Source organism: Acipenser ruthenus, chromosome 38, assembly GCF_902713425.1.
Source record: "Acipenser ruthenus chromosome 38, fAciRut3.2 maternal haplotype, whole genome shotgun sequence".
NCBI lineage: Eukaryota > Metazoa > Chordata > Actinopteri > Acipenseriformes > Acipenseridae > Acipenser > Acipenser ruthenus.
This window is the reverse complement of record NC_081226.1, coordinates 9,919,458-9,945,811: the sequence shown is the minus strand read 5'-3', so window position 1 is coordinate 9,945,811 and position 26,354 is coordinate 9,919,458. Positions and strand designations below refer to the sequence as shown.

Here is a 26,354-nt window from a genome sequence, read left to right as displayed (position 1 = left end):
TGAACAACATATCGAAACGTTGGGCAGCTGGCTCTTTGAGCTAATATATATATATATATATATATATATATATATATATATATATATATATATATATATACACTGTATATACACACTGTAATCCCCAAAGTCATTCTAAATAAATTAAATCAAGTTACATTCACTTACAAATTCAAATTGTATTCATAACACTCGTCCATTTTAAGTTAGTTGAACATTCAAATTGAGTTTAGTTGTTCAAACGTAAATGGTTGAAGTAGAACCAGAGGACTGGATTCCCATCAGCCCTTGCAGGACTTGTACAATTTATTTTTTGAATTGTTTGTTGTTTATTGTGTTGTTGTTTTGTGTGTGTGTGCGGTTGCACACGTGTGTTGTGTTTGCTTGTCTCTTGTGTCCCCGGCTGCCTCCCTTGCACGTGTTCTCCTTGTGTTGTTTGTGGCCAGCCCCGTTCGGCGGTCAGTCTGCGGATGTGACGTCACTCCCTTCTCCCTCTGTCTGCATCTCTGCTGCTGCCTGGTTCCAGCACTTGTAAATGCTGCCAGAAGCACAGAAGCAGAAATGCTGCACTTGCAGCTAATAAAATAGCTTGCTGGTTTCAGAGTGTTTCCTCAGCTCACTTTTTATTGCTAAAATTAATTAAACATTTTCAAACAAACTAAAACTTACATCTAACGTCTGTGTATGAGCTGCTGCCTGTTGTTTTCCTGTGTGTGTGTGTGTGTGTGTGTGTGTATGTGTGTGTGTGTGTGCACCGCCCCCTGTGGCTCGCTCTGCTGTGCGAGTGATGGAAAGTTATGCAAATCACCTACTCTAGCCCGACCAATGAGCAGTGAGGATAAGCTTATATTAAGAGAAGCCTGCACTCTGCATGTGGTTGTTTTGGCTGGAGCCTCAGAGAGTTAAAGAGGAGCTCTCTGTACTGCATTCGAGCTCTAAACATGCTGAAGTGTTGCAATACCCAGGAGAGCTGTGCGCTAGCTGGAACTAGAGGGGAAGATTAACCAGTATCTTGCTAAACAACAGGAATTCTGTGCAGCATTAAAACACACAAATCAAGACAAATAAAAATAATACACACATCTAAAAAATAAAATTTATTGCACATTGGATCATTTAAAAAAATGCATGATTAGTTGTGACTTTATTTTCATGTTTTTTTCACTACCTAAAAGGCTCTTTCCCAGCAGTCCTCTATATCCTCTGAATGCAGAGTCTGGCTGGGTGCTGCGTCACATGATGAAGGCTCCAGCACTGACAACGACTCAGAGAGGCAGAGCGATAGAACTCAATTTGATACAACAACCTTTAAAAAGTACATTTTGCTAATTTAAATACAAGCTAGACATAGGTGTTGTTTTAGCATTGCTTACTATTGTGTTGTATAATTAATCAATTAATTTCACAATTAACACATTTCTCATTTTTAATTCAGAAACCAATTGTTTCTACTAACTTGGCTTGTGTTTTTCAGACAGTAAAAGCCGATCAAATGCATGAAAAACACAAGCCAAGTTAGAAAAAACAATTGATTTCTGAATTAAAACTGAGAAATGTGTTAGTTGTGAAATTGGGGCGACCTTGGACCTCATCGGTTTTACAGTTGTGCCCAGTTGCTTGGTGCTGGGCAAGGTTGCCACAATGGTTTCTTGAAGCTTGTCTTGTGTTTTTGATATCTCTACTTTAAATGGCTGGGTACTTTTGAGAACTTGGTGATTTTTCACATTTCCAAAGTGTTTTTGTTTCAAATCCATGATGCAAGGTTAACATTTTTTTCTTCATGATAGAACAGTCCCAATTAACATAGTCTTTAAGGTTTCTCTCTTCTGTGAATTCGCTGGTGTGTTTTAAGGCCTTGTTTAAAACGGAAACTCTTCCCACAGTCAGAGCAGCGATACGGTTTCTCTCCTGTGTGAATTCGCTGGTGTGAAACAAGCCTGTTTGACTGACTGAAACTCTTCCCACAGTCGGAGCAGGAATATGGTTTTTCTCCTGTGTGAATTCGCTGGTGTGCATTCATGTCTGCTGACCTGCTGAAACTCTTCCCACAGTCAGAGCAGCAATATGGTTTCTTTCCTGTGTGAATTACCTGGTGTGAAACAAGTCTGTCTGACAGACTGAAACTCTTCCCACAGTCAGAGCAGTGATATGGTTTCTCTCCTGTGTGAATTCTCTGGTGTGAAACAAGCTTGTCTGACCGACTGAAACTCTTCCCACAGTCAGAGCAGGAATATGGTTTTTCTCCAGTGTGAATTCTCTGGTGTGAAACAAGCCTGTATGACCGACTGAAACTCTTCCCACAGTCAGAGCAGGAATATGGTTTCTCTCCTGTGTGAATTCGCTGGTGTGCTTTCATGTCTGCTGACCTACAGAAACCCTTCCCACAGTCAGAGCAGGAATATGGTTTCTCTCCTGTGTGAATTCGCTGGTGTGCTTTCATGTCTGCTGACCTACAGAAACCCTTCCCACAGTCAGAGCAGGAATATGGTTTCTCTCCAGTGTGAATTCTCTGGTGTGAAACAAGCTTGTCTGACCGACTGAAACTCTTCCCACAGTCAGAGCAGGAATACGGTTTCTCTCCTGTGTGAATTCTCTGGTGTGAAACAAGCCTGTTTGACTGACTGAAACTCTTCCCACAGTCAGAGCAGCAATACGGTTTCTCTCCTGTGTGAATTAGCTGGTGTGAAACAAGGTTGCCTAACTGACTGAAACTCTTTCCACAGTCAGAGCAGAGATATGGTTTCTCTCCTGTGTGAATTCGCTGGTGTGTTTTCAGGTCTCTTGACTGACTGAAACTCTTACCACAGTCAGAGCAGGGATACGGTTTCTCTCCTGTGTGAGTTCGCTGGTGTGTTTTAAAATGGTCTAACTGGGTGAAACCTTTTCCACAGTCAGGATATTCTCCAGCGCCCGCCCTCACTTTAGCTACTGGACTGGAACCTGGAAAATATGAACAGGAAAGAAAGTAAGAGGGACTGCCTGTAGGCTTAGTTAAGAATGTAAATAAGCCTCCCTTTGCATAGCAGTTTGATCCCTTCCTGGTTTTACTAGCAGTTTAACAAGACACACCTGTGCTTGTTACCTATACATTGGGGCTAATCAGGCTCATTTTAAAACCTGGAACAGGTGAATCTGCTATGCAACAGGAGTCTTCTTTCCATCCCTGGCTTAGGGCACATGGTGGAGTGTATTAAAACATGTGAATTTCAGCTGTGGGGGCTTGCAATAGGTTACAACAAAAAAACAAATAAACAAAGCCTTTACTTTATGTGTAAAAGTCGTCAGTAAAGACTGATGCTGGTGGAACCGAGCCCTGGGATCAAAATCTGCCTTCAAAGACCTCCTGTATTGTTTCAGGTCTATTTCCTCTAACACACACTACAATTATATCTTTAAATAGCATTACTTTACGCATTTACAAAAATATCCATATACTGTTACACTGAACATTTATAATGATATATATAGTACTTTAGTGTTTCTCCCCCTTGGTATAATTCCCCCCACTCCCAGAGCAATGACTACATTATATCTGTATCTGAAGTTCACCAGTAGTGAGTCCTATCTTGAACTGGTTGGTGGTACAGGAAAAACAAACAGCTAGTAATGTAACCTACATGCTCCCTCCCTCCCTCTCAACCACACTGTGGATATCACGCAATCTAGAATGACAATGTCACAGCTACTGGGAGTCACTCACCTGCTAGACTGCATTCTGAATGGGAGCGCCCGTCTTCCTTTCCACCTCCTTGCATGCTGTTGGGAGAGCCTTCCTCTCCAGCGCCTTCCTCTCTCACGCAGATTCTCTCCAGCACCACGCTACACTCCCGCAAGCATACAGGCTCCAGCTCAGGGATGTTTGGTTTGAAGTCCTCGGATTCTTCCTTCCCTGGTTCCATGTGCTCAAACTCTACTTCAGGGGGCTCCTGTTTAATACGGACAGTTTCCAGCACCTCTTCTTGTTTAACAGGAAGGGGTTCTTCTGTCTGGGGGATCTCCAATTCATTGTTCTCATCTTTAATCTCAGAGACCTCTGGCTGACTGCTGTCACATTGCATCTCACAGAGCTCCTGTTTAATGGGGAGGGAAGCCAGCCCAGAGAACTCCACTCTAATGGGGACCAGTTCAAGTTCAGGGAACTCCTCTTTAATCTGGACAGATTCCATCTTCACACTGTCCATGGCAGCACACGGGATTCTGTTTAGTAGCTGCTGAAAAACAAATGCATGTATTTATTTAAATACAGGGTTATGATGGTGTAACGGGGGACTGCCCCGTCTTTATGATCATGGTTGGGACTGGCAGGGAGGGGGGTAAAATTCCTCCCTGCCAGGAAAACATGTGAGAATGTGGCTGGAGCCCTAATTGACTAATCAGCAATTATTGAATAATTGGGCTCCAGCCACAGGGGATAAAAGCCAGGGTGGAGGCCCTAGCTAGAGAGAGAGTTGTAGAGAGAGTTCTGGAAGGAGAAGGAGTGTTTTGTTTGTGCTGTGTTTTTCTGTTCCAGTGAAGGCAACGCCCAGCCTGAAAACTTTATTTTGTAAGTTTTTGTTTTGTGTTTGTATTTTGTGTTTGAAACCTTTTTGTTTGGCCCTCGTGCTGGTTTATTTTGTATTCTTGTTTATTAAAAACTTTATTTTTGAACTTTATACTGTCTCTGCGTCTCAAACCTCGGTCAATCCTGTCACAGATGGCCATTCAAGGGGCCGACAACATCTGTCCTTAATAGCAGGGGTGGCTTTGCTAATGAAGGGACATACAATTTCTTGTAATAACTTCATAATACCAGAGGATTTTATCTGTTGAAATGTTTACATAATGTATCCATTCCATATATTATTTATTGCAGATTTCTTTCGAGCAACATGTTCTAACATTTGTTTCAGATTTGGAACATACCCAGTAGTCTCTGCATGTAGGAATACCTCCTAAGAGAACACTTTTTGATATAGACTGACTACACAGGGGAAAGTTGACAGAGATTCATTTTTATTTTTTCACTCTGCTATTTGAAGCTGCATCTGTATTGTGAATGACTAGCGTATCATATCGGAGGCATGGATTAGTGATGAGACATTATCACTTTTACAAGTCAATTTGATTATCGAGTATCATTTACGATTATTCTAATAACATCCTTCTAGGGGCAAAAAGTCACAAAAAGGTTCCTGATTAAATGTTTTTTTATTCTAATTAAACTACAATAAACTTCAGTAACTTTTCCAACAGCACTTTCAAACTTAGAAAACATACAGTATGTTTTATATTGAAGTCAATACTAAAGCAGCATAAACAATATATAAACCATACCACTTCACAGAAACCACTTTTAAATAAAGAAGAAAAGCACACACACAATCTGACAATGCACTCTCATGCTCTCAACTGCCTGAATCTTCTCTTAGTCTTTCAAATCTCTTACACCCCAGGGAATTATGCACAGAAAAAAAAAATATCCAAAATGATGCGGTATCTCTGAACAAGTGTGTGCAAAGTAACAAAACTATTGTGCAGTTGTATTGGGTCCTTCTCTCATACTGAATATGAAAATACTAGCATAAGTTAAAAAATAATAACTAGAAAACAATGGATTTTTTTCTAAATTCCATGATTGATATAAAGGAACACCAGCTCCTTCAGTTTGTCTTCCGAAAGAGAACGCCTCCGATCGGACAGGACAAGATTCCACAGCGAGGTGCTGCGCTCGGCATCGGCTGTATTTACTGCATCGATGTATCTGAAAGCTAATGTTTTCACATTAAGAAGACGGTCAGCTGTCGATGACCAAAACAAGTCAATGTCGAATTTCCCCTGTGGATCGCATCGGCCGTCACCTTCACAGTGTTCAAAGCAAAGCAATGAAAATCTTTTAGTCTCTCGTTTGCTGATATATTTGCAACGTGGGATCTTTGTCGTGGCATTTTCTGGCAGAATCAGTCAATGTTCCCTTTATCCTCAGTGGGTCAACTGCACTGAACTGAGAGCAGCGTAGTAACTGGGGATGATCCCGTGGTTAGTACACAGCTCCGTACTAAACTAGTGCGCAAGTTAAATACCAATTGCAACGAACTTGAGGCTGAAGTTAGTCCTCAGCTGCGTACTAAAAAAGGTATCAATTGCACTGAAGCCAAAAATAACTGCTGCTGCCCTCCAGAGGATACAAAGTATGGGACTAACTTAGTTTAACTCTTGCTATGGACTAAGAATAGTGGAAGACATGTGAAAGTCCCAGAATGTACTGGCAGTTTATTATTGCTGAAATAATAATGTGTGCATATAATACACACATATACAGTGCCTTGCAAAAGTATTCAGACCCCTGACCAATTCTCTCATATTACTGAATTACAAATGGTACATTGAAATTTCGTTCTGTTTGATATTTTATTTTAAAACACTGAAACTCAAAATCAATATATCCAATGTTTGTGGCTCAGATACCGGGAGCTGTTTAGGGTTATGTTGCCCTGGTTGCCACCTTGCTGGCTATTCAAGCCACAGTGAGCAGCCCCATCGTGTGCCACATAATCAGGGTGCCTCGGACAAATCATTTGAATGTTTTTTTTTTGTTTTTCTTTTGCACATTTTCAATTAATCTTTTTTTTTGGTTGCTTTTTTGTCCCTTTTGTATATATGGCAATAATTGCTTTATTTTGTGTCCAATTTGTTCCAAAATAAATGTCCATATCCCTACATGTTGAAGTTTCATTGTGCAAAGTTTAATTTGAGCTGGCCATGCTAAAACATCTTTTACAAACAATAAATGTGTTTTTCTAAAAATCACCTCTCCTTTTTTCTGTGGTTTTTGTTATCTGTATTGAACAGGGTGCGTCTCAGGCTATTTAATTGATTTTATTATTATTATTTATTTCTTAGCAGACGCCCTTATCCAGGGCGACTCACAATTGTCAGAAGATATCACATTATTTTTACATACAATTACCCGTTTATACAGTTGGGTTTTTATTGGAGCAATCTAGGTAAAGTACCTTGCTCAAGGGTACAGCAGCAGTGTCCCCACCGGGGATTGAACCCACGACCCTCCGGTCAAGAGTCCAGAGCCCTCACCACTACTCCACACTGCTGCCCTAATACTCCACACTGCTGCCCTGGACTTTATGGAAGTCTAGTGTGTGCGCATTGATTTCATGTATGACATATACCTGTAACCTTTATAGTTAAAGAGTTATAGCCACAAATCTAACAGTAAAAGCATGCGAAAATAACTCAAACCTTATTATTAACCTCCTTGTGCTCCGTATTTCGGGTGAGACGCTGTTTATGCATAGTTCACACACACCCTATAGTCTCTGTAAGTTGTCTTGGATAAAGGTGTCTGCTAAACATATATATATATATTAGCTCAAAGAGCCAGCTGCCCAACGTTTCGATATGTTGTACATATCTTTCTCAAGGGAGCCTGTGTTTGAATCAAAACATTGGAGGTATTTATAGGTGTTTGACGGCATGACAACTACTTGTTATTGTTTACATTCAAACTCATGATTTATTCTTACATGATGTAATGGTGTTCTATATATTGTGACATCATTCTTACTTCTATCTTTGAATCTGTATTAATTCTAATTAACACTACTTTATATAAACTTATATTTTTATTATATCATGCAATGCTGGCTCTGAGGATCGGTCTAGATTTGGCCTCCCCAGCGCATCAGCATGCACAACTTTTAAGTGAATTTTGTTTATTTATTTAAATGTTATTTATTGAAGTTAATTATTTCATTCTTTTCTGTTGAGTCCCGCTGGCATAATCGTGTTCAGTCTATTTATCCATTTACTTTCTTTTATTCTTCTATATGTCGCATTGTCTAATTTTAGCTGTTCTAATACTACAAACCTTACATCATTTATGTCATGTCCCTGACTGGTGAAGTGCTGTACTATTGGTTCATTGATTTTTTTTATTTCTAATTAATGAAAGGTGGTTCTGAATTCTTTTATATAAAGTAGTTCCAGTCTCTCCAACATATTTGATTTCATCACATTTTTCACAGGATATTCCATAAACAACATTGCTATTTTTACAGTAGGTATTAGTTTTTAGTGGATATGTGGTGTTCTTATGTTTAATTATATTTTTACGTTTGTCTATGTATTTACACACTTTACATCTACTAGTGCACATGTTCGTAGAACCTATTTTGTCAATTATTCTTTTATATTTACTGTGAACTAAAATATCACCTAAATTAGCTTCTCTTTTGAATGCTACAACTGGGGCCTGAAGAAATACTTTTTTTTAATTTTTCTGAATTATGTAGAATCCGCAAGTGTTTCCAAACTCTCTTAGAAATATTGGGCAAAAGTTTAGAGTAAGTCATTATTAATGGGACTCTCTTGACCTTTTTATCTCTATTTTTATAATCTAGTAGATGATCTCTTTTTAGTTTATCCACTTTTCTTAACTCCGTCTCTATAATTCTTTCTTTGTATCCTCTTTCAGTTTTCGCGCCCCTCGTTGATCAGTGTTGCACACACACTATGGTATAGCGGTAGTTCGCCTGCCCCTCAATGTAAATACCCAGCTAACACACTAAGCCTCAAACACGTTGTCATTAATATTAAACATAAAAACGTCGGTACCTTATTTTTTATTGATTAAATTGTTATATTTTAAATGGACTCGGTGTTGTTGATGACGTCACGCCTGTTCATTTAACAAACAAAGCGTCACAAACAAATAACCTTCAATTAAAATGAATAATACTGTAACTTACCTTTTAGTCTCGTCCACGCCTTACAAACGGGTATGTAATATCGTTTAACTAAACACACAAATAATAATAATGATAATAATTAACCCGCCTCCTCACGGCTCGGTGTTTATCTCGCGCTGTTTGAGAAACGCCGCGCTCTGTTTGAAGCGTCAGCAGCTCGGAGTTCCCGGATGATGACGCACACCCGCTCTCTGGGATGGAACCGCACAACAGTCTCGCGTTTTGATTGGTCCATGTCTGTCACATGAATGTGTCGTCACACGCGTGGAAAAGCGTGCAGGCATTTTTAACATTGTGATCAGAGAGAGAGAGAGAGAGAGAGTGATCTGCTTTCCACAACCTTACCATTAAAATATAATGTGGTATTACACTGTACTGATATAACAAACTATGGGAGATTACTTTATATGAATGATCATGTTATGCACGAATGTAAGAATTGGCTTTCTGTGGTGGTGTACTTTTTTCTTTCAAGTAGCATGTATCTATAATCGTTTTTGAACATGTGAACATGTACATAACCACACTGTTCAAAACTAACACAACAAGAATGCTTTTTTTTATTTAACGGTTGTAATATACACAGTACTGTATCAATGCCTCTGTAATTTCCATTGATAAATTATTACAAAAATAACATCTTAGAGTTTTATTACACTAGATAATCGGTTCCCTTTTCTCTTTTGCAGTTGTAGTTTTTGTTTTGAACTTTGGAAACATGAACGAAAAAAAAACAGATGAATATAATTGAAGTAGACTGTAAACCCGACACACACACACACACAGCTCACAATATTACAGCAGATACCAGGAAAAACCTATTCAGGTAACTGACAGTCTATTCATTATTTACAATCACTCTGCAATATCCATGTCTTCATCCTCTACGTCAGCCTCCTCCACTTTCCTATTCTCATCCATGTCGCTGTTCGTGGTTGAATCATCTCCGCTGATGGCTGAATAGGGGAGGTTAGCAGGGTAATGTTCCTGCGTGGGGATAGGGAGACAGGCAGCACCAACACGTTTAAATTCAACACTAACCCTTAATAAAATGTTCTTCCTGTTATTAAGCAGTGGTATAATGGGAAGCAGTGGTAAATTGAAAATAACAGAAGCCAGTTTTTACTATAGTGAAGTAGGCTACAATTTGTTTTTCATTAAAAACGTGTTTATTGAAATTAATGTTCAGCTTTCATATTGAAGCTTGTTGTGGGCAACTCATTCAATCAAACCCAGTAGTGTGGAATTTGCTTTAATCGTTCAAGACGTTTTTCAACTCAGGTAAACTTATTTGTGTTTAACAAACGACACACGAGCGTGGCAGTCCTTCTATCGCAGCCAGTGTCATGTTTATAGCACGCAGCTGAAATGGTAACGTGACAGCGCTCTGTTTAGCGCACGCAAGAACGTGCAGAATGGATGGAACTCTGTTGAGAATTGGAAGACAACGCATTTGAGAGCAAAACATTTTATGACATTTTTAAATCTCATAGCTGAAGACGTGCCGGCGCTTTGCCTCGTCAAGACCAGAGGTGCCGGGCTGAGCCCTAGCCAGCCCTGGCACAAATTAACCAATATATATATATATATATATATATATATATATATATATATATATATATATATATATGTTTTGATTCAAACACAGTCTCCCTTGAGAAAGATATGTACAACATATCGAAACGTTGGGCAGCTGGCTCTTTGAGCTAATATATATATATGTATGTATATACACACTAATCCCCAAAGTCATTCTAAATAAATTAAATCAAGTTACATTCACTTACAAATTCAAATTGTATTCATAACACTCGTCCATTTTAAGTTAGTTGAACATTCAAATTGACTTTAGTTGTTCAAACGTAAATGGTTGAAGTAGAACCAGGGGACTGGATTCCCAACAGCCCTTGCGGGACTTGAACAATTTATTTTTTGAATTGTTTGTTGTTTATTGTGTTGTTGTTTTGTGTGTGTGTGCGGATGCACACGTGTGTTGTGTTTGCTTGTCTCTTGTGTCCCTGGATGCTTTCTTACACGTGTTCTCCTTGTGTTGTTTGTTTTAGCCCCGTTCGGCGGTCAGTCTGCAGATGTGACGTCACTCCCTTCTCCTTCTCTGCTCCTGCCTGGTTCCAGCACTTGTAAATGCTGCCAGAAGCACAGAAGCAGAAATGCTGCTCTTGCAGCTAATAAAATAACTTGCTGGTTTCACACTGTTTCCTCAGCTCACTTTTTATTGCTAAAATTAATTAAACATTTTAAAACTAACTAAAAATTACATCTAACTTCTCTGTATGAGCTGCTGCCTGTTGTTTTCCTGTGTGTGTGTGTGTGTGTGTGTGTGTGCGCACCGCCCCCTGCGGGCTCGCTATGCTGTGCGAGTGGTGGAAAGTTATGCAAATCACCTACTCAAGCCCGACCAATGAGCAGTGAGGATAAGCTTATATTAAGAGCAGCCTGCGCTCTGCATGTGGTTGTTTTGGCTGGGGCCTGAGAGAGTTAAAGAGGAGCTCCCTGTACTGCAGCCAAGCTCTAAACATGCTGAAGTGTTGCAATACCCAGGAGCTGTGTGCTAGCTGGAACTAGAGGGGAAGATTAACCAGCATCTTGCTAAACAACATGAATTCTGTGCAGCATTAAAATACACAAATCATGACAAATAAAAATAATAAACACATCTAAAAAATAAAATTTATTGCACATTGGATCATTTTAAAAAATGCATGATTAGTTGTGACTTTTTATTTTCATGTTTTTTTCACTACCAAAAAGGCTCTTTCCCAGCAGTCCTCTATATCCTCTGAATGCAGAGTCTGCCTGGGTGCTGCGTCACATGATGAAGGCTCCAGCACTGACAACGACTCAGAGAGGCAGAGCGATAGAACTCAATTTGATACAACAACCTTTAAAAAGTACATTTTGCTAATTTAAATACAAGTTAGACATAGGTGTTGTTTTAGTGTTGCTTACTATTGTTAAATAATTAATCAATTAATTTCACAATTAACACATTTCTCAGTTTTAATTCAGAAATCAATTGTTTCTACTAACTTGGCTTGTGTTTTTCAGACACAGTAAAAGCGGATCAAATGCATGAAAAACACAAGCCAAGTTAGTAGAAACAATTGATTTCTGAATTAAAACTGAGAAATGTGTTAGTTGTGAAATTGGGGCAACCTTGGCCCTCATCGGTTTTACAGTTGTGCCCATTTGCTTGGTGCTGAGCAAGGTTGCCCCACTTGTTTCTTGAAGCTTGTCTTGTGTTTTTGATATCTCTACGTTAAATGGCTGGGCACTTTTGAGAACTTGGCGTTTTTTCACATTTCCAAAGTGTTTTTGTTTCAAATTCATAATGCAAGGTTAACATTTTTTTCTTCATGATAAAACAGTCCCAATTAACATAGTCTTTAAGGTTTCTCTCTTATGTGGATTCGCTGGTGTGTTTTAAGGCTGGCTGACTGACTGAAACTCTTCCCACAGTCAGAGCAGTAATACGGTTTCTCTCCTGTGTGAATGCGCTGGTGTGTTTTCAGGTTTCCTGAATAACTGAAACTCTTCCCACAGTCGGAGCAGCGATATGGTTTCTCTCCTGTGTGAATTCGCTGGTGTGAAACAAGGCTGTTTGACCGACTGAAACTCTTCCCACAGTCAGAGCAGCAATACGGTTTTTCTCCTGTGTGAATTCGCTGGTGTGCTTTCATGTCTCCTGAGTAACTGAAACTCTTCCCGCAGTCAGAGCAGCGATACGGTTTCTCTCCCGTGTGAATTCGCTGGTGGAAAAGAAGGCTGTTTGAATGACTGAAACTCTTCCCACAGTCAGAGCAACAATATGTTTTCCCTCCTGTGTGAATTTGCTGGTGTGCTTTCAGGGTTCCTGAGTAACTGAAACTCTTCCCACAATCAGAGCAGCAATACAGTTTCTCTCCTCTGTGAATTTGCTGGTGTGAAACAAGGTTGTTTGACTGACTGAAACTCTTTCCACAGTCAGAGCAGCGATACGGTTTCTCTCCTGTGTGAATTCGCTGGTGTGATACAAGGTTGTTTGACTGACTGAAACTCTTCCCACAGTGAGTGCAGGAATACGGTTTCTCTCCTGTGTGAATTCGCTGGTGTGTTTTCAGGGTACCTGACTGACTGAAACTCTTTCCACAGTCAGAGCAACGATACGGTTTCTTTTCTGCGTCAGTTCGCTGGTGTGTTTTAAAATGCCCAAACTGGGTGAAACCTTTCCCACAATCAGGATATTCTCCAGCTCCCGCCCTCACTTTAGCTGCTGGACTGGAACCTGGAAAATATGAACAGGAAAGAAAATAAGAGGGACTGCTTGTAGGCTTAGGTAGGGATTGAAATAAGCCCCCCTTTGCATAGCAGTTTGATCCCTTCCTAGTTTTACTAGCAGTTTAATAAGACACACCTGTGCTTGTTACCTATACATTGGGGCTAATCAGGCTCATTTTAAAACCTGGAACAGGTGAATCTGCTATGCAATGGGAGTCTTATTTCCATCCCTGGCTTACAGCAGGTGGTGGAGTGGATTAAAGCATGTGAATTTCAGCTGTGGGGGCTTGCAATACATTACAACAGCTTAAAAAAGCAAATAAACTTAAAGCCTTTACATTTATAATGATCTATACAGTACTTTAGAGTTTCTCCCCCTTGGTATAATCCCCTCCCCCTCCCAGAGCAATGGCAACATTATATCTGTATCTGAAGTTCACCAGTATTGAGTCTTATCTTGAACTGATTGGAGTGGTACAGGAAAAACAAATAGCTAGTAATGTAATCTACATGCTCCCTCCCTCTCAACCACACTGTGGATATCACGCAATCGAGAATGACAATGTCACAGCTACTGGGAGTCACTCACCTGCTAGACTGCATTCTGAATGGGAGCGCCCGTCTTCCTTTCCACCTCCTTGCGTGCTGTTGGGAGAGCCTTCCTCTCCAGCGCCTTGCTCTCTCACGCAGATTCTCTCCAGCACCACGCTACACTCCTGCAGGCGTACAGGCTCCACGTTAGGGATGTTTGGTTTGAAGTCTTCAGATTCTTCCTTCACTGGTTCCATGTGGTCAAACTCTACTTCAGGGGGCTCCTGTTTAATACGGACAGTTTCCAGCACCTCTTCTTGTTTAACAGGAAGGGGTTCTTCTGTCTGGGGGATCTCCCATTTATTGTGCTCAGCTTTAACCTCAGAGACCTCTGGCTGGCTGCTGTCACATTGCATCTCACAGAGCTCCTGTTTAATGGGGAGGGAAGCCAGCCCAGAGAACTCCACTCTAATGGGTACAAGTTCAAGTTCAGGGAACTCCTCTTTAATCTGGACAGATTCCATCTCCACACTGTCCATGGCAGCACACGGGATTCTGTTTAATAGCTGAAAAACAAATGCATGTATTTATTTAAATACAGGATTATGAAGGCCATTCAAGGGGCCGACAACATCTGTCCTTAATAGCAGGGGTGGCTTTGCTAATGAAGGGACATACAATTTCTTGTAATGACTTCATAATACCAGAGGATTTTATCTGTTGAAATGTTTACATAATGTATCCATTCCATATATTATTTATTGCAGATTTCTTTCGAGCAACATGTTCTAACATTTGTTTCAGATTTGGAACATACCCAGTAGTCTCTGCATATAGGAATACCTCCTAAGAGAACACTTTTTGATATAGACTGACTACACAGGGGAAAGTTGACAGAGATTCATTTTTATTTTTTCACTCTGCTATTTGAAGCTGCATCTGTATTGTGAATGACTAGCGTATCATATCGGAGGCATGGATTAGTGATGAGACATTATCACTTTTACAAGTCAATTTGATTATCGATTATCAGTTACGATTATTCTAATAACACCCTTCTAGAGGCAGAAAGTCACAAAAAGGTTCCTGATTAAATGTTTTTTTATTCTAATTAAACTACAATAAACTTCAGTAACTTTTTCAACAGCACTTTCAAACCTAGAAAACATACAGTATGCATTATATTGAAGTCAATACTAAAGCAGCATAAGCAATATATAAACCATACCACTTCACAGAAACCACTTTTAAATAAAGAAAAGCACACACAATCTGACAATGCACTCTCATGCTCTCAACTGCCTGAATCTTCTCTTAAAGTCTTTCGAATCTCTTACACCCCAGGGAATTATGCACAGAAAAAAAAAATATCCAAAATGATGCAGTATCTCTGTACAAGTGTGTGCAAATTAACAAAACTATTGTGCAGTTGTACTGGGTTCTTCTCTCATACTGGATATTTGCAAAATATTTGCATATTTTGCAAATTTTTATTTATAAAATATTTGCATAAGTTAAAAAATAATAACTAGAAAAGAATGGATTTTTTACAAACAATAAATGCGTTTTTCTAAAAATCACCTCTCCTTTTTTCTGTGGTTTTTGTTATCTGTATTGAACTGGGTGCGTCTCAGGCTATTTAATTGATTTTATGGAAGTCTAGTGTGTGTGCATTCATTTCATGTATGACATATACCTGTATCCTTTATAGTTAAAGAGTTATAGTCACAAATGTAACAGTAAAAAACCTGTGAAAATAACTCGGACCCTATTATTAACCTCCTTGTGCTCCGTGTTTCGGGTGAGACGCTGTTTATGCATAGTTCACACACACCCTATAGTCTCTGTAAGTTGTCTTGGATAAAGGTGTCTGCTAAACTCTCTATATATATATATATATATGAGTCAGTTTTCGCGCCCCTCGTTGATCAGTGTTGTACACACACTATGGTATAGCGGTAGTTCGCCTGCCCCTCAATGTAAATACCCAGCTAACACACTAAGACTCAAACATGTTCTCATTAATATTAAACATAAAAACGTCGGTACCTTATTTTTTATTGATTAAATTGTTATATTTTAAATGGACTCGGTGTTGTTGATGACGTCACGCCTGTTCATTTAACAAACAAAGCGTCACAAACAAATAACCTTCAATTAAAATGAATAATACTGTAACTTACCTTTTAGTCTCGTCCACGCCTTACAAACGGGTATGTAATATCGTTTAACTAAACACACAAATAATAATAATGATAATAATTAACCCGCCTCCTCACGGCTCGGTGTTTATCTCGCGCTGTTTGAGAAACGCCGCGCTCTGTTTGAAGCGTCAGCAGCTCGGAGTTCCCGGATGATGACGCGCACCCGCTCTCTGGGATGGAACCGCACAACAGTCTCGCGTTTTGATTGGTCCATGTCTGTCACATGAATGTGTCGTCACACGCGTGGAAAAGCGTGCAGGCATTTTTAACATTGTGATCAGAGAGAGAGAGAGAGAGTGATCTGCTTTCCACAACCTTACCATTAAAATATAATGTGGTATTACACTGTACTGATAGAACAAACTATGGGAGATTACTTTATATGAATGATCATGTTATGCACGAATGTAAGAATTGGCTTTCTGTGGTGGTGTACTTTTTTCTTTCAAGTAGCATATATCTATAATCGTTTTTGCGATATATTTTAATATAAAATGTATACTCTATTGCAGTTTTGTTAGAGGATGTATTAGTTTATCTCTAATGTAATCACAGTTTTACATATACACTGCCCCTGTTTACATTTACTTCCCAAATTCTGGCTCGCTTTGCTTTTCAGATAATGTCCCAAATTCTGGGCCGCTCTGATAACATCCCAATTTCTGGGCTGCTCTGGTTTTTAGATAACGTCCCAAATTCGGCATTTTCGAATTGAGTTTTTTATTTGTGATCAATTTTTTATTTATTTAATTAAAGAAAACAAGACAATGCACAAAACAATTAGACCCCCCCCCCCATCCAACCCGCCCCGCCCACCCCAAGAAGGACCCGAGAAGCAGAATTCAGTCAATAAGAGGTGAAGGTCTGTCCAGGAAGCTCCTGATGAAGTCTGAAGCCAACTCCCAGGCCCGCACAGTCCCCTCCCCGGCACCTTGGATCCGAGTGGTGGAAAGCTCCAAATGAACAATGTCCAGGAAAGAGAGAATCCATTGATGCCAGGGAAGGGAGTGGGGGGGCTGCCAGTGAAGGGCAGTGATGCCGGATAACCAGATCCGTTTCTCATTAACAGAAAGATCAAATGAAGAGACATCATCTAATAATAATATTTTAGGTGAACAAGGAATCTCACTATCAAGAATAACAGATAGGGTTGTAGCGACCTGCTTCCAGAACACAAGCTCATCCGGACATTCCCAGAGCATATGTAAGAATGTACCTACAGTACACTGGGGACAGAGCATGCAGAGGGGAGTAGGGGCCAGTTTCATATGACATCTTTTGAGAGGGGTTAAGTATGTTCTATGAAGAAAGTTGAAGTGGATAAGCTGATGATTAGGATTCTTAGAAGCTGTCCTTAAATTATTCCACACTGTGACCCAAGATATTTCTTTATCCACAAAGGATAAGTCCCTTTTCCAAACAGTATTAATCACCAAAGGTTTGTATGATGCCTGGAGAAGGAGGGTATAAAGTGTGGTCACCAAGCCCTTTCATTTCCCCCCTTAACTAGAATATTGTGTAATATGTGGGAAGGCAGCTCGGTACCCCAGGAATTCAGGCCAGAGTTTTTGAGATATTCTGCTTAGCTGACAGCCAAGTTTCTAAGTCATGCATGCACAGTTTAACATAAACTGAACCGTTAATTCATTTGAGAGTAACCCTTAGTACATGAATCAAGGTTAATGTATTTTTTAGTCTCCCCAGAAAACATTTAGGAACATGGTATACCAAAAAAAAAAAAAATAAATAAATAAAAGGAAGGACATCTCATTTGCTTATTTACTGTCAATCAATATAAAGTGAGGCGTATGGGGGTTATCAGAACTTCTGTACATATAGACTGTGTTTCTCAAATGCACAATAAAAAGTGATATTTATAGGGTATACAGTTATACAGCGATACAGTGGTTTCGGACATCTAAGAACAGATACTGCGAGCATCTGGATTCATACCCAGAGGTACTCTGTAGCCTCCTAGGACACTCACAGCTTGTTTGACACCCTCTTGTAGTTGCCCGTTTCTGCATATAAAGCAAAATGCTGTTTGTCAATCTCTCTTTTTTCTTATAAATCAGTATTTAAAAGAATAATTCCAAAAACACTTGAATCAGTTAGGGACTACCAGTCTGACACTACAGGCCTTTAAATTGCAGTACCAATTTTCAAGTTGCTAAGTGGTTGCGTTCCTCAAATTTGCACTGCAAAGTGATATCTTAAAGAATAGGGTATATAGTGCTTTATTATTATTATTATTATTTATTTCTTAGCAGACGCCCTTATCCAGGGCGACTTACAATTGTTACAACATATCACATTATTTTTTTACATACAATTACCCATTTATACAGTTGGGTTTTTACTGGAGCAATCTAGGTAAAGTACCTTGCTCAAGGGTACAGCAGCAGTGTCCCCTACCAGGGATTGAACCCACGACCCTCCGGTCAAGAATCCAGAGCCCTAACCACTACTCCACACTGCTGCCAGTTTTATCGCCTCTGCTCGCTTTTAATGCAAAACTGTGCTCCGATACACTCAGGCTGATACTGTGATCAAAAAACACTTGGAATGGACTTAAATTGGTGCTTCTGTTGCATAAATACACTACAGAATGTGCACATTTCAGGTCTTATATATAAAGGACATTTTTTGTATGTATTTTGCTATAGGAAATCGAGGTCGGGGGGGGGGGGGGGGGGTCCTCCTGTCGTAACCCATGAGTCCACAAATCCTGGGCCAAATCTCTTTAGATGCACAACAGTCTTAGCTAAAGAAAATGGAGTCCTTCGAGTTCGTACGACCCACGAACGCCATTGGCCGAGCCTTACCCCGATGGTGTTTTTATAATTATTATTTGTTTATTTATTTAGCGGACGCCTTTATCCAAGGTGACTTACAGAGACTAGGGTGTGTGAACTATGCATCAGCTGCAGAGTCACTTACAATTACGTCTCACCCGAAAGACGGATCACAAGGATGTTAAGTGACTTGCTCAGGGTCACACAATGAGTCAGTGGCTGAGGTGGGATTTGAACCGGGGACCTCCTGGTTACAAGCCCGTTTCTTTAACCACTGGACCACACAGCCTCCTTGTGACAGGAATGGCTGAGGGTCTGACGTCACGGCAGAAGAAGGGACAACCAAAACAAAAAGTTATGGTGCAGTGCAGCTTTTTTATTTAAAGCAAACAAAAAATAAATATTTAAACAAAAACACTCGCTCACCGAGCAAAATAAAAGGTTAAACAAAAACAAATCACTAACACAAAATAAATCAAACACAGGTCAGGCTGGGCAGATTGCCTTCACTGTTCCTATGTTATTTTCTTTCTCTCGTTTCTCCGTCACTCCTCTCGCACACACTCTCCTTCTGACACCCACCTAAAACACCCACCCAGAGTTAGCGAGCTGCAGGCTTTTTATAACAGGTGACCATCTCCCGATTAGCAACAAATTAAATCACCTAATTAATTCGGGAGATGGCCACCTTCTGCACGAGTTTTAATTATTACTCCTGGCAGAGGACGAGCACCGATCTTGCCTCTGCCAGGACACGTTTTAAAAATAAACAAAACAATAACACATACGGCGCTCGCCGACAAATACAATAAATGTAAATAAACAATACAAAACAATCTGCACAGGGGCGGAGGGGGAGACCCCGATCTAAAAATAAATAAACAATGTACAGGGCTGCTCGCCCTGTTACACTCCTATAATGGGATTTGCCATAGGGAAGGGGGTGGTCTCTTATTGTACCCGTATCTCCAAGACCCCTGCGCAACGACCTCAGAAGGGCACTCTTTGTGTGTACAAGATTCTTAGCTAAAGAAAGACATCGGCCATGGGTTCAAACGCCACCCCACCACCAGATGGTGGGCGTTGCCCCAAAGGGGTTTTATAATGGGATTTCCCATAGACATTTTTCAGGGTGCTATATCTCGGGTTCTGGGGGTCCCCGAGACTTGAAAATCAGTACGGAGGTCCACCTTGTGTCCCCTGTCGATCCCTCCAAGCGACGTGTCCCCAGCTAGAAAGGACACCAATTTAGACTTTTTTTGCCAACCTGGAGCTCAAAAGATATTGGAAATGCAACCTTGACATGCCATCATGCTGAAAATGTGTAAATTTGTTGAAAATGTACCATTTGAAAACGGGTGGCTCCCTGTGAGAGAGGGCCCCCAGACATGACCCTAGGAAGTTCAACCCGGTAGTTTTTGGACATTTTTGACAGGGCGTATCTCAGGTTCTGTGGGGGTTAGGAACTTGATTTTATTTTGCGGCAGGGCCCCATTTTCATAGGGGGGTCAGGGGTTGTATGGTGGTGTGGCCGCGGCAGCGGGTAAACACAACAACTCTGAACATGTAGATAACCACACTGCTAAAAACTAACACTACAAGAATGCTTTTTTTTAATTTAACGGTTGTAATACATACAGTACTGTATCGATGGCTCTGTAATTTCCATTGATAAATCATTACAAAAATAACATCTTAGAGTTTTATTACACTTGATAATCGGTTCCCTTTTCTCTTTTGCAGTTGTAGTTTTTGTTTTGCACTTTGGAAACATGAAAGAAAAAAAACAGATGAATATAATTGAAGTAGACTGTAAACCCGACACACACACACACACAGCTCACAATATTACAGCAGATACCAGGAAAAACCTATTCAGGTAACTAACAGTGTATTCATTATTTACAATCACTCTGCAACATCTCTACTTCAGCCTCCTCCACTCAGAGCCGCAGAGAGCCGTCATGCGCCCCGGGGAATGATGGGTACGTTCAGACATTTTGATCATGGTTTGGGTTTTCATTTGTGTAATTTCTTGTTATATTATGTATACTCTTAATATGCTGCATGGATAGATGCTTCTCTGTGGTTTCTGTGTTTCTTTGAGATGCGTGCATCTAGGAGCTTTATAAAATAAAGATTATTATTATTATTATTATTATTATTATTATAATTATAAAATGTCTTAACTATTAATATCCAGGAATATAACTAGCAAACCTCTGATTATTAACAAAACGCTTCACTGCCACACATACTTTTACAGCTTGTTTTCCGTGTACATAATTTAATAAGAAGTTAATAACAGCACCTGTTTATTTTGAGCGAATAAAAGACATGTGGATGACTGCAAAGTGGAAGCCTGAACTGAAGGCAAATTAGTGCTATTTGATTCGCTGGCTGCTCTGAAAAAGCAACCTAAATGTAATGTTGAATTTCATTGGCTGGCTGTGATGTAATGCTTTGTCATTGGCCACTGAGGTGTCAGACCATGGGAAGAGCGTTTTTATTCCCCCAAATGATTGTACATTTGAAAACAATGGAGAGAGACAGAGAGAACAGGCAGAAAGGGAAAAAAAACTTTATTAAACAAAGTCTGAATATCATTTTCGTTCCAGAATGTAATAAATGAATGTTGTTTCTTTTTTTGTTTGTTTATCGTTGCGGTTGTTTCTAAACCCTGGTTTTCTTTCCATTCTTGGCACGATGAAGGAGTTTTGTCGATTTGAAGCCTAATTGGTGCTGTTGGTCCTGCAGGGGCTTGCATGCTGGGGTGCCTGCACCTCAAAAAAGGAATTAGGCCTCAAATATGTTGGCAATGTTTGTGTAAATCTTTAAAAAATATTCAGAGCTTGAGAAAGTTCCTGCAGCATTGTATCACACATCAGGTTTTGTAAACAAATGTAAATTTAATGTCCGAGGACAAAATTACTCCTTGCTGATTGGTTGTTTTAAGATATTTTTTTTTTCCAAAATACTAAAACATCCTTGTTGAACTCAGAGAGGCAGAGCACTGGAACTCAATCTCCAGCGCTGAGAACGACTCAGAGAGGCAGAGCGCTAGAACTCAATCTCCAGCGCTGAGAACGACTCAGAGAGGCAGAGCGCTAGAACTCAATCTCCAGCACTGAGAAGGACTCAGAGAGGCAGAGCACTGGAACTCAATCTCCAGCACTGAGAAGGACTCCGAGAGGCAGAGCGCTAGAACTCAATCTCCAGCACTGAGAAGGACTCCGAGAGGCAGAGCGCTAGAACTCAATCTCCAGCACTGAGAAGGACTCCGAGAGGCAGAGCGCTAGAACTCAATCTCCATCACTGAGAACGACTCAGAGAGGCAGAGCGCTAGAATTCAACCTCCAGCACTGAGAAGGACTCAGAGAGGCAGAGCGTGTGGTGGAATTTTCTGCATACAACCGAGCAGGCACCGGTCCCGTACCGAGAGAACGATTGAGACAGAGACAAGTCAGAGCAACCCACACTTTATTAGTCTGCAGACTGGAGCATTCAACAAAGTAACACAGACTCTGCAAGCAACCGCAAAGAAAGCTCAAAATACACCAAGTCAAACAGTTCCTTATATAATCAGTTTTTGCATAGAGTTCATGACTTGTGGTAATTCCTATCCTCCTCAGTCAGCTCAAACAAACCCCGTGGTATTCTTGACACTGTTGTCTACCGACTTTTCTGATTGGTTGATTTTTCTAGTTGCTAGGGAGAGAGTGTCTGTCAGGTCTCACAAAGTTGATTCCCCTAATACAAGAATATTAGCTAAGTGACTGGGGAGAAAAGAGGAACTATCGCTGTCTCAAAATATTATCATTTGAGACAGTGTCCTATTCTCATGTCGCTGACTCATGCACTTCTCTGAAAACAGGGCTGCTGACCCTTGGCCACATTCCAGTGTGTTAGTTCAACATTGTAAATCTAATACTTTGTTAACATCAAACTTCATATAATATCATTATTCAGGTTATACAAATCACAGAGATCACCCCAACATATTAGATTAGAACTCTTCGTGCGATTATTCTATCATTCTTCTATCACAAGCGCTAGAACTCAATCTCCAGCACTGAGAACGACTCAGAGAGGCAGAGCGCTAGAACTCAATTTCCAGCACTGAGAAGGACTCAGAGAGGCAGAGCGCTGGAACTCAATCTCCAGCACTGAGAAGGACTCAGAGAGACAGAGCGCTGGAACTCAATCTCCAGCACTGAGAAGGATTCAGAGAGGCAGAGCACTAGAACTAAATCTCCAGCACTGAGAAGGAATCAGAGAGGCAGAGCGCTAGAACTCAATCTCCAGCGCTGAGAAGGAATCAGAGAGGCAGAGCGCTAGAACTCAATCTCCAGCACTGAGAAGGATTCAGAGAGGCAGAGCACTAGAACTAAATCTCCAGCACTGAGAAGGAATCAGAGAGGCAGAGCACTAGAACTCAATCTCCAGCACTGAGAAGGAATCAGAGAGGCAGAGCGCTAGAACTCAATCTGCAGCACTGAGAAGGACTCAGAGAGGCAGAGCGCTGGAACTCAATCTCCAGCACTGAGAAGGACTCAGAGAGGCAGAGCGCTAGAACTCAATCTTAAATGCACATTCAGTTGGAAGATTATTTTTCTTTAAAAAAAAAAAAAAAATAATAATTCTCAGAGAGACCTTACATTGCATTACATAATATTTGGGCTTCTGGTTTTCGTCTGACTTTTCGTCCCTCCTTTATAAATTAATTTCACAATTAACACATTTCTCAGTTTTAATTCAGAAACCAATTGTTTCATGCATTTGATCTGCTTTTACTGTGTCTGAAAAACACAAGCCAAGTTAGTAGAAACACTTGGTTTCTGAATTAAAACTGAGAAATGTGTTAGTTGTGAAATTGGGGCAACCTTGGCCCCCACCTTTGATAGTTGTGCCTGTTTGCTTGGTGCTGGCCAAGGTTGCCCCAATTGTTTCTTCCAAGTTAACTTGTGTTTTTGATACAAGTTAGAAGAAACAACTGGGGCAACCTTGGACCTCATCGGTTTTACAGTTGTGCCTGTTTGTTTTCTGCTGAGCAAGGTTGCCCCAATGGTTTTTTGAAACTTGTCTTGTGTTTTTGATATCTCTACTTTAAATGGCTGGGTACTTTTGAGAACTTTTTTCACATTTCCAAAGTGTTTTTGTTTCAAATTCATAATGCAAGGTTAACATTTTTTCTTCATGATAGAACAGTCCCAATTAACATAGTCTTTAAGGTTTCTCTCTTCTGTGAATTTGCTGGTGTTTCTGAAGGCCTTGTTTAAAACAGAAACTCTTCCCACAGTCAAAGCAGTGGTACTGTTTCTCTCCTGTGTGAATTCGCTGGTGTATTCTCAGGTTTCCTGAATAACTGAAACTCTTCCCACAGTCAGAGCAGTGATACGGTTTCTCTCCTGTGTGAATTCGCTGGTGTGTTTTAAGGTTGCCTAACAGACTGAAACTCTTCCCACAGTCAGAGCAGGAATACGGTTTCTCTCCTGTGTGAATTCGCTGGTGTATTCTCAGGTTTCCTGAATAACTGAAACTCTTCCCACAGTCAGAGCAGTGATACGGTTTCTCTCCTGTGTGAATTCGCTGGTGTGTTTTAAGGTTGCCTAACAGACTGAAACTCTTCCCACAGTCAGAGCAGGAATACGGTTTCTCTCTTGTGTGAGTTCGCTGGTGTATTTTAAAATGCTCTAACTGGGTGAAACCTTTCCCACAGTCAGGATATTCTCCAGCGCCCGCCCTCGCTTTAACTGCTGGACTGGAAACTGGAAAATATGAACAGGAAAGAAAGTAAGAGGGGCTGCTTGTAGGCTTAGGTAGGGATGGAAATAAGCCCTCCTTTGCACAGCAGTTTGATCCCTTCCTGGTTTTACTAGCAGTTTAATAAGACACACCTGTGCTTGTTACCTTCTACATTGGGGCTAATCAGGCTCATTTTAAAACCTGGAATAGGTGAATCCGCTATTTATATTAATATTATATTAATATGCAAAGACCTCCTGTAATGTTTCAGGTCTATTTCCTCTAACACATGCTACAATTAAATCTTTAAATAGCATTACTTTACACATTTACAAAAATATCCATATACTGTTACACTGAACATTTATAATGATATATACAGTACTTTAGTGTTTCTCCCCCTTGGTATAATCCCCCCCACTCCCCGAGCAATGACTACATTATATCTGTATCTGAAGTTCACCAGTATTGAGTCCTATCTTGAACTGGTTGGAGTGGTACAACAAAAAACAAACAGCTAGTAATCTAGCCTACATGCTCCCTCCCTCCCTCTCAACCACACTGTGGATATCACGCAATCTAGAATGACAATGTCACAGCTACTGGGAGTCACTCACCTGCTAGACTGCATTCTGAATGGGAGCGCCCGTCTTCCTTTCCACCTCCTTGCATGCTGTTGGGAGAGCCTTCCTCTCCAGCGCCTTGCTCTCTCACGCAGATTCTCTCCAGCACCACGCTACACTCCTGCAGGCGTACAGGCTCCACGTCAGGGATGTTTGGTTTGAAGTCCTCAGATTCTTCCTTCACTGGTTCCATGTGGTCAAACTCTACTTCAGGGGGCTCCCATTTAATACGGACAGTTTCCAGCACCTCTTCTTGTTTAACAGGAAGGGGTTCTTCTGTCTGGGGGATCTCCTGTTCATTGTGCTCAGCTTTAATGTCAGAGACCTCTGGCTGACTGCTGTCACATTGCATCTCACAGAGCTCCTGTTTAATGGGGAGGGAAGCCACTCTAATGGGGACAAGTTCAAGGAACTCCTCTTTAATCTGGACAAATTCCATCTTCACACTGTCCATGGCAGCACACGGGATTCTGTTTAGTAGCTGAAAAACAAATGCATGTATTTATTTAAATACAGGGTTATGAAGGCCATTCAAGGGGCCGACAACATCTGTCTTTAATAGCAAGGGTGGCTTTGCTAATCAAGGGACATACAATTTCTTGCAATAACTTCATAATACCAGAGGATTTTATCTGCTGAAATGTTTACATAATGTATCCATTCCATATATTATTTATTGCAGATTTCTTTCGAGCAACATGTTCTAACATTTGTTTCAGATTTGGAACATACCCAGTAGTCTCTGCATATAGGAATACCTCCTAAGAGAACACTTTTTGATATAGACTGACTACACAGGGGAAAGTTGACAGAGATTCATTTTTATTTTTTCACTCTGCTATTTGAAGCTGCATCTGTATTGTGAATGACTAGCGTATCATATCGGAGGCATGGATTAGTGATGAGACATTATCACTTTTACAAGTCAATTTGATTATCGATTATCACTTACGATTATTCTAATAACATCCTTCTAGAGGCAGAAAGTCACAAAAAGGTTTCTGATTATTTTTTTTTTATTCTAATTAAACTACAATAAACTTCAATAACTTTTTCAACAGCACTTTCAAACCTAGAAAACATACAGTATGCATTATATTGAAGTGACTACTGGGGATGATCCCGTGGTTAGTACGCAACTGCGTACTAAAAATGGTCTCAATTGCACCGAAGCCAAAAATAACTGCTGCTGTCCTCTAGAGGACACTAAGTATGGGACTAACTTAGTTTAACTCTTGCTATGGACTAAGAATTTTAATATCATACTAAGAGGAATAGTGGAAGACATGTGAAAGTCCCAGAATGTACTGGCAGTTTATTTTTGCTGAAATAATAATGTGTGCATATAATACACACATATATATATATATATGCCATCACTATATTTGAAGCATCTGCTGCCTGTACGGATATTGTAATAGTAACATAAAATTTCAC

General features: G+C 40.3%; 1 protein-coding gene and 1 pseudogene across 1 annotated transcript in view; both read right to left on the bottom strand.

Moving 5' to 3' along the window:
* Window positions 1–15,913, bottom strand: part of LOC131706996 (zinc finger protein 271-like) — a 30,683-nt pseudogene extending 14,770 nt beyond the window's left edge.
* Window positions 15,914–23,174: 7,261 nt separating this feature from the next.
* The window catches only part of LOC117964881 (zinc finger protein 721-like), a 30,513-nt gene continuing 27,333 nt past the window's right edge, over window positions 23,175–26,354 (bottom strand). The window contains exon 5 of the mRNA XM_059008947.1: window positions 23,175–24,074. Coding sequence (XP_058864930.1) covers window positions 23,776–24,074 — 299 coding nt within the window. The 3' untranslated portion in view covers window positions 23,175–23,775. The remainder of the gene's footprint in view (window positions 24,075–26,354) is intronic.